Here is an 18,171-nt window from a genome sequence, read left to right as displayed (position 1 = left end):
GTCTATTTCATTATCATCAGAATTCATCATCTGAAATGCAATTTACAGTATTTCAGATCATGTGAGGCTAAGATGTATTGTGATTCAAATGCTAGGAAGTAAATTTACCTATAACTCCTTTACTTCAGAATTCTGTTTACACTTGTGGATAGCTTTTGATGGTTTAAGAAATATATCACCCAGACCCTTGAAAATTCAGCATGCTATTTAATCTAGAAGCTTCTTGTTAAGCTTTTGAAACCCTTTATAATACTATCAAAATAAGGAGGCTGCTGTGGCATATATCCCTAATCCCAAAACTGTTAAGCAGAGACAGGAGCATCCCTGGGCTGGATGCTCACCGATGCTGAATCAATAAGTTTCAGGTTCTGTGAGAAACCCTATGTGAAAACATGGAGAATGATTGAGGAAGGCTCCCAACATTGACTGCTGGCCTCCACACATGTGTGTGTACATGTAAATAGCACAGACATGAGCATCTGAGTACATATAACACCTAGCAGTCTGTATGGGTGTCCTGTAAAGTAAAGCACTTCTGTGGTTGGGGGCTCCTAACATTCCAAAGTTAACCCTTACACTTTCGTGTAGTGCCTTAAAAGAACTCATAAGGCACAGGGAGATCCCTCAAGTATAGGCTGGAGGTCAAATAGGCCTGTGTCTGTCACTCATAATGTGGAAATTCTTTAGATGTGCTTTTCAGGTATGTACAAGGTTGCCTGGATAGCTGTAAGCGTTTTCTTGTGTCAATTTGGAGTCCTCAATGTTTTCAGCAAATGCTGTGCCTCTGAGAAGCCCTGCCTCCAGCTCTGCTTTTTATTAAAGTACTGTTTCCCTATAGTTGACCCATGTTATTCTATCCCACCTTTCCAACCTCAGGGCTCAGTGTTTCAGATAAAATAGGAAGATGCTAAGTAAGCGTTCCATGTCAGAAGACATGTTTCTTCTTAAACTCAGTTCCAGGTGAACAATGTTTGCCATTGAAATAGCCACACTTTTTCATATACCAAAACTTGGCTATTGCTAGTTTTGCTTTGCTAGCTTTTTAACCATGTTTTTAAAGCTGATAGAGGCAGTGACTTTTTTTTTTTTTTTTTTTAAATATAACTCGCCATGGGGGGTCAGGGTTGTCAACACTGCGTTTTAGTATCCCAAGATGGCAGGGCCACAGTTCCAGAAAGGTAGCCCTGTGAGCTCAGTGAACTTTTAAGAGTTACTGATGATTTTGGAAACTAGGTTGATTTAATTTTTGTGTCATTGTGTTATAATAATGTGGTTTGAGTGAGAATGGTCCCAATGGGCTCATATCTGAATGCTTAATTGCTGTGGAGTGGGAACTGTTTGAAGGGATTAGAAGGTCTGGTCTTGGGAGTTTATTAGTGGTGGTGGTCTTTGAGGTTTCACAAGCCTATTTCAGGCCCTCTCTGTCTGTCTGCAGATCAAGACATAGCTTCTATGGCTCCTGCACCATTTTCCCTGCCATGATGATAAAAGAATAAGCCTCTGAAACAATAAGCATAAAAGGAAGCATTAAATACTTCATGAGAGTTGCCTGGGTCATTGGTGGTGTTTCTTAGCAATAGAACAGTGACTGAGACAAATACTATTTGGAAGTTCTCTACCACAATCTGCTAAGTTATTTAAATGAGTTAGAACTCTGAATGCAGAAGCATGAAGTGCTTTTCTGGGGTATGTATTAGTTGCCTTAGTGGCTCTCTAGTCACCATTTCTAGCATCATGGTACAGATTACATGTTATCAAGACGTTTTATAAGTTTTTGTTAGCATATGTTAAGCATAATGGTTCTTGTTGACATTTTTCTCACATGTGTAAAGGACACTGTGGTCATATTCAACTCTCCTTTTGCCAGGACTTGTTTTCAAGCATGTACTTTTATTCTTTTATCTTCATCCAAGTAGATAAATTTTCCCTATTGTTGTATACATATTATGATTTGTGTAGTTAACTGATCCTGGTGTGGATTTTCCAATGGTGGGAACTTCGTTCATAGTTACCTACTTTTCCTGTTTAAGCATTGCAAGGTAAATTTGTGCCATGTGTCAGATCCCACAGAATTCTCAAGCAAATATGACCCAGTTAGTGTCACAAGAAGAAAGTGGAATCAGTGTGTACCTTGTGTGTGTTCCTCTAATTAATGTTACTCCTGTAATTTTATTTGGCTGAGAATTTTGAGAGGATTGTCTGGTTTTTTTTTTTCTTTGTTGTTGTTGTTGTTGTTGTTTTGAAGACATGTTGTGGGAACTGGTCAGCAGTTATTACACTCAAGACAGGAGTTAGTAATTCAGAGTTTTATTTAACCGAAGTTCAAACTCAGTCGCTGGATTTCTTGGATTGATGAAACAATGATCAAAAGGTAGTAAATCTTTACAACTGTCATTTTAGTCTTTTCCTGTGTCTTGAGTTCCTGTTATTGTATCCTTAGGTGGTGTCTTTGATGTAACTCAGAGGTGTCTTGCAGATGTGTCCCATGGGGAAACCCACAGGTGCTTTATTTCAGAGTTGAGTTTTCTGTCTGGACAGTAGTCACTGACCTTAATCAAGTTTGCAGAAACTGTGCCAGAAAGGGTTCTCCCAATATGTTCCTCGTGGTTCTGAGGAGACCTCAGTGCTGGCCACACTTCAGCCATCAGAATGTGAGCATACACGTGCTAACTGCTCGTTTGTGGTTTTCAGTGATATGTGTGGACATTAATTTGAATATTTCATGTTACCATGCAGAGATCTGCAGTTCAGTATGCCCTCATCTCAAATGTGAGCAAAACTGGGTGCCAGCTTATGAGTATGAGAATTTGTGAATGGAATTAATTAACATGTGACTGGGATGACTGATGTACAAGGGGCCTCAGGTGACCAGGAGTGTGCTCCTCCCAACTCCACACATGAAGACAGAAACTAGAACTTAAAACTTTATTTGAAGTTTTGCTTTCCTCACTGGCAAAGGTCAGGAGGGTTTCCATGGCTCTAGTCTAGGAACATCTCACTCCCCATCATCCTTTCTGACTGAGGCCTGAGTGAGATACTTAAGTAGAAGGGCTTTGGCAACATCATTAAATAAGAAAGGGACTTGAGAGGCTTTCAGGATAATAGTGATTAAAATTGTAGAATAGGGGATGTCCAAGTCATGTTAAACGAAATACTCCCTGGTGCATGTATGATTCAATTTCTTACTTGGTGTGTACTTATCTACGTTCCTTTTAGGGTTAAAGTGTGGACAGAGGTGAGAAACAGGATAGGCACGAGCCCACTTCCCCCTCAACCAGGGCTGTAGTGTTTAACACAGAAGGCTGCTTGTGCAGTATGGTAAGGAGGTCGAGCTTTGCACAGTTTACAATGGTTGGAAGCTCTTGCCTTGGTGCAGAGCATGCTCCCCTGCTTGGTGCTGCCTTTCTCTGGCCTGCTTAGCCTTCTGCCATGTGTTTTTCCATGCTCAGTGAGTTAAAATTAGTTTTGTTGGGAAGAAAAGCTAAATAAAGGAAAATAAGTGCTTTCATGCTTCATGTGTGATAGTGTGGGGTGGTGGTGTCAGGACATAATCTGGAAGTTACGTTTTTGTAAATGTATGCAGTCTGACTTTCCTCACTGAACCAAAACAAAAACTAAGGAAAAAACCCAACCAACCAACCAACCAACCAACCAACCAACCAAGCGCGCGCGCGCGCACACACACACACACACACACACACACACACACACACACACACACACACACACAAATACTCTCCCTCTCTCCCTCTCTCTCAAGAATAGGGAAGAAGATGGAATGGCAACTTCGACTGGAAGCTTGGTGTGCTGCTTGTTACTTTCTAGCTTAAGACCCAGTTTACTGCCTTAGAGGTATCTGAGGTCCCAGATGATGGGCTGGTATAATGTTCTTAGACCTTGAGTGTGCTGGAGGCCCGGAAGTAGGAGATGAACTTGTAACAGAAGCTCACAATGAAGAACCAGATGTTCCGAGCCATCTGAGACCTTGCAATGAGGAGGCGCCAGATGATAAGAAACAGGGCAGTGTTGAAGAGGTAGTGAATATTCCGGAGCCTGAGGGTCAGAGATAAAAGCATAGTTAACACAGCACCTGCATCCATCTGTTACCCAAAGTGTAAAAGTGTTCTGTCTGTGACCAGCAAATCCCAAGTTCTCAGAGCCCATGGCATGGCGTGGTGCTCTTGCTTTTTATATCTCTCGTTTCCTACTGAGTTACCAGGCTTCCCTCATATTTTTACAGCTTGTTACTCTTCCCCCTACTTCTCTGAGGCTCTTTTGAAATCATGATTCATGGATGAAAGTCATATTTTCAAAATCCACTCTGGTCTTTCAATATTGAAAACCATCTCTGACCAGGGAGACTGCTAAGTTTAGTAAGTGCACTTTTGGAGCAAACCTGGAACTTGAGTTAGAACCCATGTAAGGGTCAAAAGAGGGATGTTGACTCCTCCAAGTTGTCCCCTGACTTCCACAGGTACCATGACATGCAAACTTACATACCACGCACAGTTTAAAAACCATCATTGTCTTACTGGCTAGAGGGTAGATAGTGAACTTTGAAGCCTGCTTTTCAAGTGTCCTTCCTTTTACAGGTCTATCTTTCCCTTCTTACCATCTGCACTGTAGACTGTTAGCTTTTGCAGGAATCATGACCCAAATCCTCTTACTTGTCAGGAATCTAAAGTAGGAAGGAACGGTAGGAACTGAAGAGCAGGTATGTGATTTTCCAAGTTATGTAGCATGATCTGCCCTTTGGGTGGGTATTCCTGAGGTCATGCTGTGATAAGATGCACAGAAACAGACTTGGGCTCAAGCCTCGCTCCAGAGTGCAGTGAGGTCTAGATCGACCATGTGTATTATAGGCTGGTATGGAATGCAGGGTCTGTAATGCTCAGGAAGTGTGAATCCAGCCTTAATAGCTGCTGCATAAATGCTGAGTGATTCATACACATCCTAGTATAAAATCAGTCAGCAGTAGCACCTCACAGATTGATACAAATGTTCCTACCTTTTTAGGTGTTGCTTTGCTTTGGGGATACCAGCCAGATCCTCTTTCAGTAGATACTTCTTAACCCCCAAAACATAATTCTCAATGTATTCAAGCCAGTTCAACTGACGCACATCAAAGTTGAATACCTGCAAAACAAGAGATATGGGCTGCCAGCATTGTACTGCCAGGCAGTCACCTTGTCCACTGTGGGTACCTGGAGCTCATCAATATGGCTAGAATTACTGGCCAGTGAGCCTCAGGGACCCAGCCCCAACCCCATCACTATTACCAAGCTGGCCACCATACCAGCAGCAGTGAATGGCCAATCACAATCCACAAACTGGTTCTCTTAGTGGCACTGAACTTGTTCCCTGTGACAGCTGACATAATTATCTGTTTTCTTGGGGGCGGGGGGTCCTCTGTCTGTATACCTGACACTCCCCCATCATCTGGTCACATAATTCTGAGTTCCCATTGTGCTCTGGAGTCAGAGCCATACTTACTCTCTGGTCTTCAGGACTGAGCTCTGACAGAAGCATCTCAGTGTTGTTTGTGCTCCATTCCCAGCTGTGGTTGATGAAATACTCCAGCATGGAAATGGTTTTTAGCAGCCGGTTCATGAGCTTCAGCATCCTGAGAGAAAGACCAGTTAGGAGCTGGCGCCGTGCATCCTGCCCACCAGCTCTTCCTACACAGGGGAGGGTGGCCGAATATCATTGAGGAAGTGCAAGTGCTGGCAGTGACACCAGCACTCAGGAGGCCAAGGCAGGAAGACCGCTAGGAGATCAAGATCAGCCTGGACTACTTACCGAAGTCAAGTCCAGTAAAACTGTCTTTAAAGAACAAAACAAATAAAAATATACTCTCCTCCAAATTCTCAGAATTCTCTTTTGAGTTGGATCTCTTCCCTCTTTTGGCTAGTTTTACAATACCAATTTCTGCTATCAACCTTCATGTTTATCTTTTATAGAGTAACATATCTTCCTTCATGTAAGTGAGTCCTAGCAGTAAATCCAACAAGTTGCTCATTCTCGCTAAAATCTACTTGTGGTACTAGAAAGGTTTTTATAAATTTCTGTGAAAGTTAGAATTCTTACTACTTCTCCTCACTTTCCACTTTAATTCTGTTAAACAACTGAGAGAGAATGAACTGAACAGTGTCTATCAGACATTCAGCTCCTCCCAAACACCCCACTCTCTCTCATCAGACATTGCAAAACTAAGCTAGTTACTTGACTGAAAGAATTACAGTTTTTGTTTTTAATTTTGAGTCAGATCTTTTAGAAAGCTAATTTCTTTTTATTACATTTTCTTAAATTTGTAAAAATAGAACTATGACCTCAGGTCTTATATGAAAACTAGGCAGCATTGTAGTGTTTGCTGAAGCAGAGGCTGGCTGTAATTCAGACTTAAGAAAAACTTAATATTTATTAATCTACTCTGTTAGGTGCAATGCTGGTATTTCTAGAAAATACTAACTGCTGGTTTCCATAGTAACCTTTTAAGTAGCTCCTTTACTGCATTTTTCTGAATATGGTTCCTAAGTGTAAGAGTGTCAGCATTTAAACTCTAACCTAGTTCTGACAAACCCCAGAGAACTGCCCTTGTAGTTCCACTACCCTGTGTCCTTTGCTCACAACAGAGTGCCCATGGTCTTAGTATGAACCAGCTCTTCTCTAGAAACCTCTTAGGACTGTGAAGTAGCCAGAATTTATTCATACTATCTTTTCAGAAAGATTATGTTCATGTCACATAGGAAATGCTCCAGGCCAAGTCTCTGGTTAAGCTCAGCTTGGCACTGGAGTGTAGTCAATTCTGTTACAAATTGTGACCAAATTGGGAATTTGGTCTTATTCTTTGTTCAAGTTCCCATCAACTATTGAGAAAATGTCATGGGAAATTTCTCGTTTGGGAAGTAGATTTAAATAGTCTAGGAACAATAGTTGTACAGTAAATCACTTGTCCAAGGGGTATTAATTTTTAGAAAAACAACAAAAATGTTATTCTTAGGTAGAGGCCTTTTGTATGCAAAAAATAAAACATATGAAGAAAAACTTAGAACTTAGTCACAACAGTGATTATTACAGTCTACGCTCCTTTATGTCAAATACTTACGTTTTCTCTCCCCTTTTTATAGAAGAGTTAAAATTTAGAAAGTATATTTATGGCTCATGGCTAAATTAGTGAGGGGCCAAGATTTTAATCCTGTCTCCCAACTTCACAATGTCAGACCCTACAGTAACTGGTCCTGTAAAAAACCATGAGAGGATGGTTTTGGGGCCAGTAATGGACAGTTGAGTGGGTAAAGGTGCTTGCTGCCAAGTCAGTCTGTGTTCAGAACACTCGTGGTAGAGAACCAACCTCCCTACAAGGTGCCCTCTGGTCTCTGCTCCTGTGTAGAGGTAGTACATATACAATAAATAATGTAAAGAAATGAAAGACTATTTTAAAAAATTATATCACAGAAACAGAAGAACTCACTGTCTGATCCAGTATGACTTAGTTTCTTCCAAACAAAATGCATATTGGTTTTTTTTTTCTGTTTCCTGTTTCTCTTTTATCCACCAAACCTTGCTTTATCCAGGCATTCCTAACCCTTCAACCTTACCTATCTGAAGGACCTAGAATTTCTTCTTACGTTTTTCTTCTCCCATCTATATGAGGGCGTGAGGTGCTCACACAGATGTTTTCCACCCTGTCACAGTGCCTGCCTCCTCAGGTGGGTGAGAGAAGGCAGGTGAGCCACACGGCCTTCCTGTTGCTGATGTTTTCTGTATTAGTCCAGGGAGTGCTGGATGTATCAGAAAGGCCTTCCACCTCACAAAGGGGCTGCTCAGAGGCCCGTCCTGTTCCTGTTTATACTGTGATTCCAGGGATCTCTTCTGGCCGAACATGTCGTGGAGGTAGGAGATGTGCTTTGTGTCTGTTGGGCGGTGACAGAGCTGGCTTTGCTTGGCACCTTGTCCCTTGTCAGTCAGTGAACCTATTCTGTAGTAGGAGCTGGGAGGTGGCTTTCTGTACTTCCTTCCTTGATCACTTCCTGTTAGTCACTTCCTGTTAGACCAGAAGTTCTCAACTTCCCTAATGACCAATCCTTTAATACATTTAGTTATTCATGTGGTAGTGACCCCCCACCCCCAGCCATACATTTTTTTCGTTAGTTCATAACTGCAGTTTGGCTGCTGTTATGAGTTGTAAATCTTTATTGTGATCCACAGGTTGGTTGAGGACCACTGTGTAAGACTGCAGATTTTGCCCTTAGCTTCCCTTTAAATGGCAGAGATGTTAGCCCTCAAGCGTAAAGATGAAAATGGGACCATCAATAGTTCTTGCCACAGGATGGCCACACAACAAGCAGTGAGTGAGGCTGGTGTCATCGTTGTGTCTTGAGTGTGTGTGTGTGTGTGTGTGTGTGTGTGTGTGTGTGTGATTGTGTAAATATGTGTCGTGTGTGTATGTGTTTGTATGAATGTATGTATGTTTGTGTGTGTGTGTGTGTGTGTGTTCATGCATGTGTGTGCATGACAGAGACATTTTTTTTCTTTAATCCTCAGCTGCAGAGAGGATTAAGGACTTTGGGCTCCATGCACTGATACTTGTAAAACCATTGCCCCAACTTCTCACCTGGGTTTCCTTCCAGTAAGCCTCAGATAGAAGTCATAGATGATGGCCGGAGCCCAGTGGCTGACGGTGTTCCAATACTGGGTAGTGAAATTGTTGGTGGTGAAGTCAGCATTTGGCCTTCTGAAAGCACTCTCAAATGGGATCTTTTCGACGGTCGCCAAGACCTGTAATCCTGGAACAAAAAAGAGGAAGTGCTACATCTCAGAGAATATAAGTCCATCATCCTCAAGCTGTCTGCAGAACACAATGACAGACCGTGTTTGCTGTATAACATCAAGAATCTTTCTGAGAGCATGAAGATTTCTATGCCTGCCAGGCAAACACCTGTACATTTAAGCAATGTGACTATACCAGGAATGGATTCTTTTTTTAGGGGTAGAGGATTGAGATAGGGTCTCATTTTACAGCTGTGGTGATTGTCCTGAAACTCACTATGTACACGGGGCTGCCTTGAACTCACAGAGATCCTCTTGTCTCTGCTTCCCAAATGCTGGGATAAAAGGCATACACTGCTATGCCTGAACTTTTCTGAAAACATTTACTGTCAAATAATTGAGGACATTTCTTACCCACTATGAGGACAGGCGGTTCAAAAGGATGTATATCTGTTCAATCCTGGGTTTTCAGATCTGTTCTGAAAGGCCTGCAGCAGAGGTTGGGAGGACCCCTTGCAAAGCCATCAGGAAAGATCTTGGCTGTTGCTTTTCTTAAGGTTAAATGTTCTTAACAGAGTTTGCATAAAAGAATAAAGATGGATTTCCTTGGGTGGTTCACTTAAGGTACCACAGAGATTTTATAATTGTCTTCATTTTTATAATATTTAGAGTAGCTTATTTTAAATTTTTAATGTTTGTAGATATAATGGTCTCTTTGAGAATATTCATTTAAATTCAATTTTAACTTAATTGGATCTTTTCAATTATGATGAAGTTATCAGTTATTGTGGTAATTTGATTATTGTTGTCTTTTAAAAGACACCCCCAAGAAATCAACATGTGAAATACATCTTTTTTGGTTAGCTTTAACTCAAAGAAGAGAAAGTTAATTGAAAAACTTGTCTACATCAATTGAAAAATGGTCTGGATCAGACTGGCCTCTAGGCATGTCTTAGGGTGTTTTTTTGATTTTTAATTGGATACAGAATGTGCCAGCCCACTGTGGGTAGCACCATCCTTCACATGGTGGTTTGAGTTACAAAGGCCTCCATAGGCTCACATATTTGAATGCTTAGTCATAGGCAGTGGTACTACTTGAGAAAGAATAGGAGGTGTGGCCTTGTTGGATTGGGTATAGCTCTTTGTTGGAGGAAGTGTTTCACTGGGAGTGGAATTTCAGGTTTTAAAAGCCCAAGACAGGTTCAGTGTTTCTTCTTCTTCTTCCTCTTCCTCTTCCTCTTCCTCTTCTTCCTCTTCTTCTTTCTTCCTCCTCCTCCTCTCACTCCTCCTTCTTCTTCTTCTTGCTGCATGCAGATCCATACATAGAACTCCCAGCTCTTTCTTCAGCACCATGCCTGCTTGCATGCAGTCATGCGTCCTACAATGACGATAATGGGCTAAACCTCTGAGACTGTAGCCAAGTCCCAATGAAATGTTTTCTTTTTAAGAGTTGCTGTGGTCATGGAATCTCTTCACAGCAATAGAATGGGGACTAAGACATCTGGGCAAGCAGTCTTGGACTGTATCAGAAAGCTAATGAGAGCCTGTGCAGATGAGCAAGCATCACTCCTACATGACCGTGAGTCAGTTTCTTGGTCAGGAGTGATGCTGTGTAGAATAGCAACTGGGCCTGCCTTCAAGTTTCTGCCTGTTCCTGCCTCAATGGTAGACTGTAATCTAGAGTATAAACAAAGTAAATTCCTTCTTCCTCCAAGTTGTTTGTGGTCTGTGTGTTTTATCAAGGCAACATAGGCAGTGAACCTTCACATTTTAACAGCTATAAAATCAACCTCTTGATATAACTGCCCTTCCTGACACATTGTACAGCACCTTTAAATGATAATTCTTTCCCCCCCTTTCCAGGAAGTCAACCAAAACCGTGAGGGTCATCTTGATTCTCTTCTTTGTTCAACAACTCTTACAACACTGAACACCAGAATAATTGGCTTTTCCCTTGAAAAGTGTCCAGCTTCACTATTTGCACTGTTGTCATTGGGTAGGAGCTGTCTCTGTTGCTTGTGTATTGGGATAGACTCACCATTGGACTCTGCCCCGGCTCTTGTGCCCCAGTAGTCTGATCTCCAGATAGCAGCTAGGGTTAGTCTTTGAAAATGCCACTTAGAGTGTAACTTCATTTTACAGAACCCATATTAGACTCTCTCCTTTGGAGGGAAGCAAACCCCTTAGTCCAGTTGGTAAGACCTTTTAGCATCCGTGTCTTCTCATACAGAAAAAGGAGAAGGCATGCATGATCTGCCTGGTCCTCACTCCCGCGCTCATCCTTCTGGGTTCATTTTCCATCATTTACCTCTAGTCGCTGCTCAAGATAAGATAGCCTTCTTGTCCTTGAATATGAGTAAAGAGCTACTGTACTGATGGTTTCTTCAGGCTATGAGACACCTTTCAGCTGTCTTCTGACCAGCACTCACTTGACTCAGATCTTTGCTGAGGTGTCACATTACCTTGGCCTCCCCATAAGAAATCATCCTTACCTCAGTCTGTTTTTCTTCAAGCACTTAACCATATCCTATGTATAATCTTGCTTTTGTCCCTACACAGAGGCTGACAGTGAATATGTTTGAACTGAATGAAAGAGTATCTCAGTAATGCATAATAACTTCCTATTTCTTAATTCTATCTTGACTCTTTAGTTGTTTCACTGTGGTATCCTGTCACTAAAACAGACTTTTTAAAAGATCGTTTTAGATGTTCAGACCAGGAAATGCTTAACCTGTGATAGTTTAGCTGGCTATAAGATCAATATACTAATCAATTTCATGTCTTTCCAGTAACCATTTGATAATGTATCTCTTTATAAAGATACCATTAATTATTAACAAAATGTATATACCTCCTAGCTCCTAGGTATAAGTCTGATAAATGTTTAAGAAGTATATGAAGTGAAGGCTCCCCCCCCCCCCCTTGAACGGTATTAGAGACAACTAAATGGATGTTACATGTCCATCCATCCAGCTGTCATTTATTCTTCAGGGCACTTAAAACTACAAATGTTCAGCCTATGATGGCTTTACTAATAGTTCCATCTGGAAGCATTTTGATCACTTTGAATAACCCTGTTGTTAGGCATAAATGATTAATTCAAGTTAATCATGAATTAGCAAATAATGGCATCCTAATGTTCTCTATTAGGGTGCTTCTCGTGTAGAGGCTTGGCACTGGATGAAGGATAGGACCACCTAAGCATATCTACTGTGGTGTGCAATGGATGAAGGATATGATCACCTAAGCATATCTGCTGTGGTGTGCACTGGATGAAGGATATGACCACTTCAGCATATCTGCTGTGGTGTGCACTGGATGAAGAATATGATCACCTAAGCATATCTGCTGTGGTGTACACTGGATGAAGAATATGACCACTTCAGCATATGTGCTGTGGTGTGCAATGGATGAAGGATATGATCACCTAAGCATATCTGCTGTGGTGTGCACTGGATGAAGAATATGACCACTTCAGCATATCTGCTGTGGTGTGCACTGGATGAAGAATATGACCACTTCAGCATATCTGCTGTGGTGTGCACTGGATGAAGGACATGACTACCTGATCGCATCTGCTGTGGTGTGAGGGGAGGATAAGCATGTACATACAGTATTTATCATTCCTGGAAAGGAATTTCTCAAGTTATAACCTATCATACAACACGCTATGGTGCCTGACTGTTCTGCAGCATTACTGCTCAGATGCTATCCCTGAAGCATGTAGAGTGAGTTAGTGCTGTAACACAGAAAGGGGAGATGTGTCGCTGGGAAGTCATGCTTTCTTTAATCTTCTATTATCATTAGGTCTTTAAATTCATTTCCAAGGGTCTTGGGCAAGTAGACCTAGTCCCTTATATGTAGACAAGAAGTGGTGGTTTGGATAAGAATGGCTCCCATAGGTTCATACATCTGAATGCTTAATCACCAGGAAGTAGCACTCTTTGAAAGGATTAGAAGGATTTGGAGGTGTGGACTTGTTGGACTAGATGTGACATTGTTGGAGGAAGTGTGCCACTAGAAGTGGGCTTTGAGGTTTCAAAAGTCCATGTAGGCTAGGCCAAGGCACATTCTCCTCCACCCCTTCTCTCTGCCTGCAGATTCCTGTAGCCCCAACATTTTTTCTGGCACCATGTCTACCAATGCTTGTTGCCATGCTTCCCAACATGATGATAATGGACTAAGCCTCAGAAACTGTAAGCAAGTCCCCAGTTAAATGCTTTAAGAATGACCTTGGTCATGGTGTCTTTCAGAGCAATAGAAGCGTGACTAAGACACAAACCAATAGAGTTTGTGTAGTATGGGTTTCTTAAAGCAAACACTACTAGCTTCTGTAACCACATAGACATTTCCTTGGCATCGCCTAAGGTCTTTAATCAAAGACTCTGGCTTTATTTTTTCTTCAGTGGTAACATATTTTCTTTTATCAATTAGTGGTAGAAAGATCACTCACACAGAAGAGAGACAGGAGACCTGGCTTCACTTTTTATTTCAGGGACCAAATAGATCTTTTTATGATTCCAAGGAGCTTGTTTGATATTTCTAGGCTTCATGTAAGTTAAGCACCCTAGATTCTTTTAAAGATCCCTCTAACTACTCATCTCTAATTCCACAAAATGAGAGTTTTCAGGAAGGAAGAGAATTTTTAAAACTACTTCAGCCTCTGAGCTCTTTTTAAAAAAAGGCCTTATTTTATTTGTAATTGTGTGTGTATGTCTGTGTTTCTGTGTGGGTATGTGCACACACCTTGAAGCCCTAGCTACCGGCAACTGTGAGTCAACTGATGTGGGTGCTGACAACCAAACTGGGTCCTCTGCAAGAGTGTACACGCTCCTAACTGTGGGCCATCTCTCCAGCCTGAATTCCCTCTATCTTATTTGCTTATGTTAATATCTGTGTATATGGGTGGGATCTTAGATATCTTTCATTACTGATACAAAAACAGATAATCTTGCTATTTTGAAAGTTTGAGATTGGGGCTGGGGATTTAGCTCAGTGGTAGAGCGCTTACCTAGGAAGCGCAAGGCCCTGGGTTCGGTCCCCAGCTCCGAAAAAAAGAACCAAAAAAAAAAAAGAAAGTTTGAGATTAATTCTTATTTAGAAACATGATGTAAATAACTAGGTTTATGAAGAAAATAACTTGGTCATAGATAACTTCGTGTTTGCAACTTTAAAAGTATGCATGGCACAGTGTATGTATTCTGAATGGGAATCAGACCAATTCAACAGCTAGAGAGTCTACAGTCTCAGACTGTAGCAAGAAAACCAACTTCCAAGCCAATAAAGGAGCCCACCATGGCTGACTGGTTAGACAGATTCCTAGATAAATGAGATATGTTACTGACAGAACACTTTTACAGTCACAGGTACTGTACAGTTATAGGCAGACAGCTGCAGAAATGGATTTGCCATATACTACCCCATAACTGATGTGAACTATTATGTGGCCTTTCTAAATCTGCCCCTGTTCATCTGCATTCTTAGAAATGCGGCAGAGGGAAAGGCCACTGTGAAGGGCACAGGTGTGCCACCAGCACTGTTTATTTTTTGCCAACTTTGTTTTTAAAACTTCCTGTTGGACTTTTCATTCCATGTAATCATGTAATCATACATGTACATGTATAATCATACATGTAATCATATATTCCCACAAACATCTTTCATATCACTTTATGTCCCAGTTAACTACAGCACATTAACAATTCACAGAGATTTTTCTCTATGGTTTTGTTTCGGATTCTTCCCCAACTGTGTTCTTGGCTGCAGGGCACATTGCTTTTCCCCTAGCTGATACAGGTAGTTAAGCGCTTACGTTGTTAAAGGCACTTACCCATTTCGTACCAGTTACAGGGATTGAGATTGCCAGATGTGGAATGGTAGATTAACGTTGACTTAGGTCTGGAAGATAAGACCAAAGCTAAATAAATATGACAAAATTGATAACTAATCAAAGACAAAGGAAAATAACACTGAGATCGGTTTTGAAACCTCCTGTGGCTTCTGCCATCCAGACAGTGCTTCCAGACTCTGCAATTCCACACAGCACTGCCCAGTTCTTTCTTTGGGTTGATAGGAAAAATGGAAAAGATAAAGTGCACGCATTGGTATGTCTCATAGCCATGGAACGCACATGCTGGAGTTCACATGAGAAAAGCGTCATTCTCTTGTCACATGTGGCAAGACAGAGCCACATGCACACAGCCTTTTCTTTGTGCCAACAATTTCCTGTCTTACCTCTTGGCATTTACCAGCAACTAAGCAGTGGTTCAATAAAATACAAACTGTGCTGCCATCTCATCAACTAATATCTTAGGATGCTGAATAGGAAGGACACCTTTTCAGTTCAAAAACTCCACGGTAAATTGTTTATATGGCAAATTACTTTATGACCCACCACTTACTAATCAGTTTTCATACCCTTTAGCTCACACAGGGAGGCACTGGGGATACTGAACAAACATCCAATCATCCTGGAGTCTTATAGATGGAAAGAATGACTGACGTCAGCTCCCCCATCTCAGGGGCTCGCGTGAGTGCACTCACCTATGAACGGCAGTATACCATCCTACTGCTATGGTGAGGTTAACAACTGTGTCAACTGGAATCAGATCTGCCACTGCCATGGGTGTTGCTTTTATGGACCGAAGAAATCCTTTCCCAGTCTGGTCAGGAGAGATGGAACATAAAATATAAACAAGATGTAAAGTCACAGCCAGGACTCGCCACTGTGTGTGGGAGTTGGTCACTAGGCCTCTGATTTTGCTGTAAGAATTCATCAGTATATGGGCACATTTCTGTGCACTCCCGAGTGTGCGTTTGTGTGTGTGTGTGTGTGTGCATGTGTGTGCACATGTGTGTGTGCATGTGTGTGTGCATGTGTGTGCACATGTGTGTGCATGCATGTGTGTACATGTGTGCACATGTGTGTGCGTGAATATGTGTGAGTGTGCGTGTGCGTGCATCCCAGGTTATGTGTGTAAACTAGCTGCTGTTCTTTGCCTATTAAGAATCTGGGGCTGGGGATTTAGCTCAGTGGTAGAGCGCTTACCTAGGAAGCGCAAGGCCCTGGGTTCGGTCCCCAGCTCTGAAAAAAAGAACCAAAAAAAAAAAAAAAAGAATATAATGGGGAGGGGTTGGGGATTTAGCTCAGTGGTAGAACGCTTGCCTAGCAAGCGCAAGGCCCTGGGTTTGGTCCCCAGCTCCAGAAAAAAAAGAAAAAAAAAGAAAAAAAAAAGAATATAATGGGGAGTGGTGGAATCTGAGTCAGCATGCTGATGTGCACTAAAATAAAACTGGTTCTAGCCCCATGTTTAAATGATGTTTATCCCCATTAGACTCTTGGGGGAAGCAAAGAAAGCAGTCAGAGGATAATGTGTGCCTACAAGCCCGTGGGCCCACATTTGTCAATTTTAGTGTCAAGGATTGCATAATCTTTGGAATGAGGTTATTTTTTTTTTGACAGGCTGTCATGTAGCACAGGCTGGCCTTGAACTTCTAATCCTTCTGCCTCTCCTCTGAAGTCTGGGATTACAGGTGTAAGGTGCTACACACACTCAGTTTATAAGTGCTGGGGATCAAGCTCAGGGCTTCAAGTATGCTAAACCAAGCACTCTACCAATTGAGCGACATCCTTCACTCCTGAGGCTAATATTTTTACCCTATTTCTGACTGGCTGCATTAGTTCAAGCCATTAATAAAGGAGTGAAAAGAAAGTACCTCCACTTTATGGCAACAAAAGGAAAATTTTTGTTGTGCAGATATCTCCAAAGCGAAACTCCTGAATAGCAACTGAGCATGTCAGTCACCTCTGTCCTAATGATAAAAGCAACTTCCTGCTGCCTCGCCTTCCAGTTAGTGATCTAGACCAGCAGCTCCCTTTATCACCACACATTTGCATCAAGGAAGCCCTAAGTCAACAGTAAGGCCTCTGTTACTGTTCTCTGTTCCAAGGGGTTTCGTTCTCATCTTTGTACTTACCGCAATAATGAGTCCACTGGGTCCATTTAGATTATCAACCCAACCCTGGAAAGAAAGATCTCTGTTGGTTACACGTTGCAGAAAATTGTTGTTCTTGGACAGTCCAGACTGTTTATGTGGGAGAGGGTGTATGAGTCTGCATATATGTGCATGCGTACATACCCATCTGTAATACTAATTGGTCATAAAGAATAGGAAAAGAGAAGAAAGGAAGAGAGAGGGAGAAGGAATGAAGGGATGAGCAAAAAGAGTATAAGGGAAGAAGAGGAGAGTGTAAGGGAGGAGGAGGGCGTAAGGGAGAAGGAAGAGGGTGTAAGGGAGAAGGAAGAGGAGGAGGGTGTGAGGGAGGAGGAAGAGGAGGAAAGTGTAAGGGAGGAGGAAGAGGAGGAAGGTGTAAGGGAGGAGGAAGAGGAGGGTGTAAGGGAGGAGGAGGGTGTAAGGGAGGAGGAGGGTGTAAGGGAGAAGGAAGAGGAAGAGGGTGTAAGGGAGGAGGAAGAGGAGGAAGGTGTGAGGGAGGAGGAAGAGGAGGAAGGTGTAAGGGAGGAGGAGGGTGTAAGGGAGGATGAGGAGGGTGTAAGGGAGGAGGAGGGTGTAAGGGAGGATGAGGAGGGTGTAAGGGAGGAGGAGGGTGTAAGGGAGGATGAGGATGAGGAGGGTGTAAGGGAGGAGGAGGAGGGTGTAAGGGAAGGAGTAGAGGGTGTAAGGGAGGATGAGGATGAAGATGAGGAGGGTGTAAGGGAGGAGGAGGGTGTAAGGGAGGAGGAAGAGGAGGAAAGTGTAAGGGAGGAGGAGGGTGTAAGGGAGGATGAGGATGAGGAGGGTATAAGGGAGGAGGAGGAGGGTGTAAGGGAGGAGGAAGAGGAGGACAATCAGAAGTTGGCTTTTAAGGCACCTGGCTCAAAGCAAAGCAGGAAAAGTGTCGGCTCACCGGGAAAGGCTCCTGCCAGGTTGCTCCCACTATGGATGGCCTGACGATAGCCACATTCAAGTTTCCGCTCTCTTGCTGCACAACTACCTCTCCCAAGGCTTTGGTGTAGGTGTAGGTATTGGGCCGGTCCCCAATTAGCTTGGGAGTGATCTCTTCAATGATAGAGTCATCTAACCACCTGAAGGCAGAGGGAAAAAATTCAGTAAAGTCCATTGTACAGTAGGAGGAGAAAAAAACAAACACAGCCAGTCAAACAAAACTTCCACCTACTGGCTTGAATTCTGGGAGGCAGAACCGTCTCAGGGTCACAAAAACAAGTGTGTGTGCTCAAATCACTCCTTCTCCATATACCTTTGTAAAAAGCCTGCTTCCTCCCACCCAGAAACTTGATTATTTCCATGTATATATAATTTGCTGCATCCCATGTAACCCTTATCTTTACTTCTATAGTAAGTCTCATCAGTGTGTCCACTGGAAGGTGTATGAGTGCCAAGCCC

The 18,171-nt window shown here is 42.4% G+C and overlaps 1 protein-coding gene across 3 annotated transcripts in view; it reads right to left on the bottom strand.

The window, feature by feature from the left end:
• Positions 1–2,291: 2,291 nt before the first annotated feature.
• Positions 2,292–18,171, bottom strand: part of Far2 (fatty acyl CoA reductase 2) — a 113,792-nt gene continuing 97,912 nt past the window's right edge. For all 3 annotated transcript variants that reach the window (NM_001427803.1, XM_039108896.2, XM_006237697.5), the window contains 8 exon segments: positions 2,292–4,053; positions 5,009–5,136; positions 5,494–5,623; positions 8,615–8,786; positions 14,600–14,667; positions 15,313–15,431; positions 16,747–16,791; positions 17,675–17,852. In NM_001427803.1, coding sequence (NP_001414732.1) covers positions 3,891–4,053; positions 5,009–5,136; positions 5,494–5,623; positions 8,615–8,786; positions 14,600–14,667; positions 15,313–15,431; positions 16,747–16,791; positions 17,675–17,852 — 1,003 coding nt within the window. In that variant the 3' untranslated portion in view covers positions 2,292–3,890.

Source organism: Rattus norvegicus, chromosome 4, assembly GCF_036323735.1.
Source record: "Rattus norvegicus strain BN/NHsdMcwi chromosome 4, GRCr8, whole genome shotgun sequence".
Taxonomy (NCBI): domain Eukaryota; kingdom Metazoa; phylum Chordata; class Mammalia; order Rodentia; family Muridae; genus Rattus; species Rattus norvegicus.
This window is presented reverse-complemented; position numbering and strand designations above follow the sequence as displayed.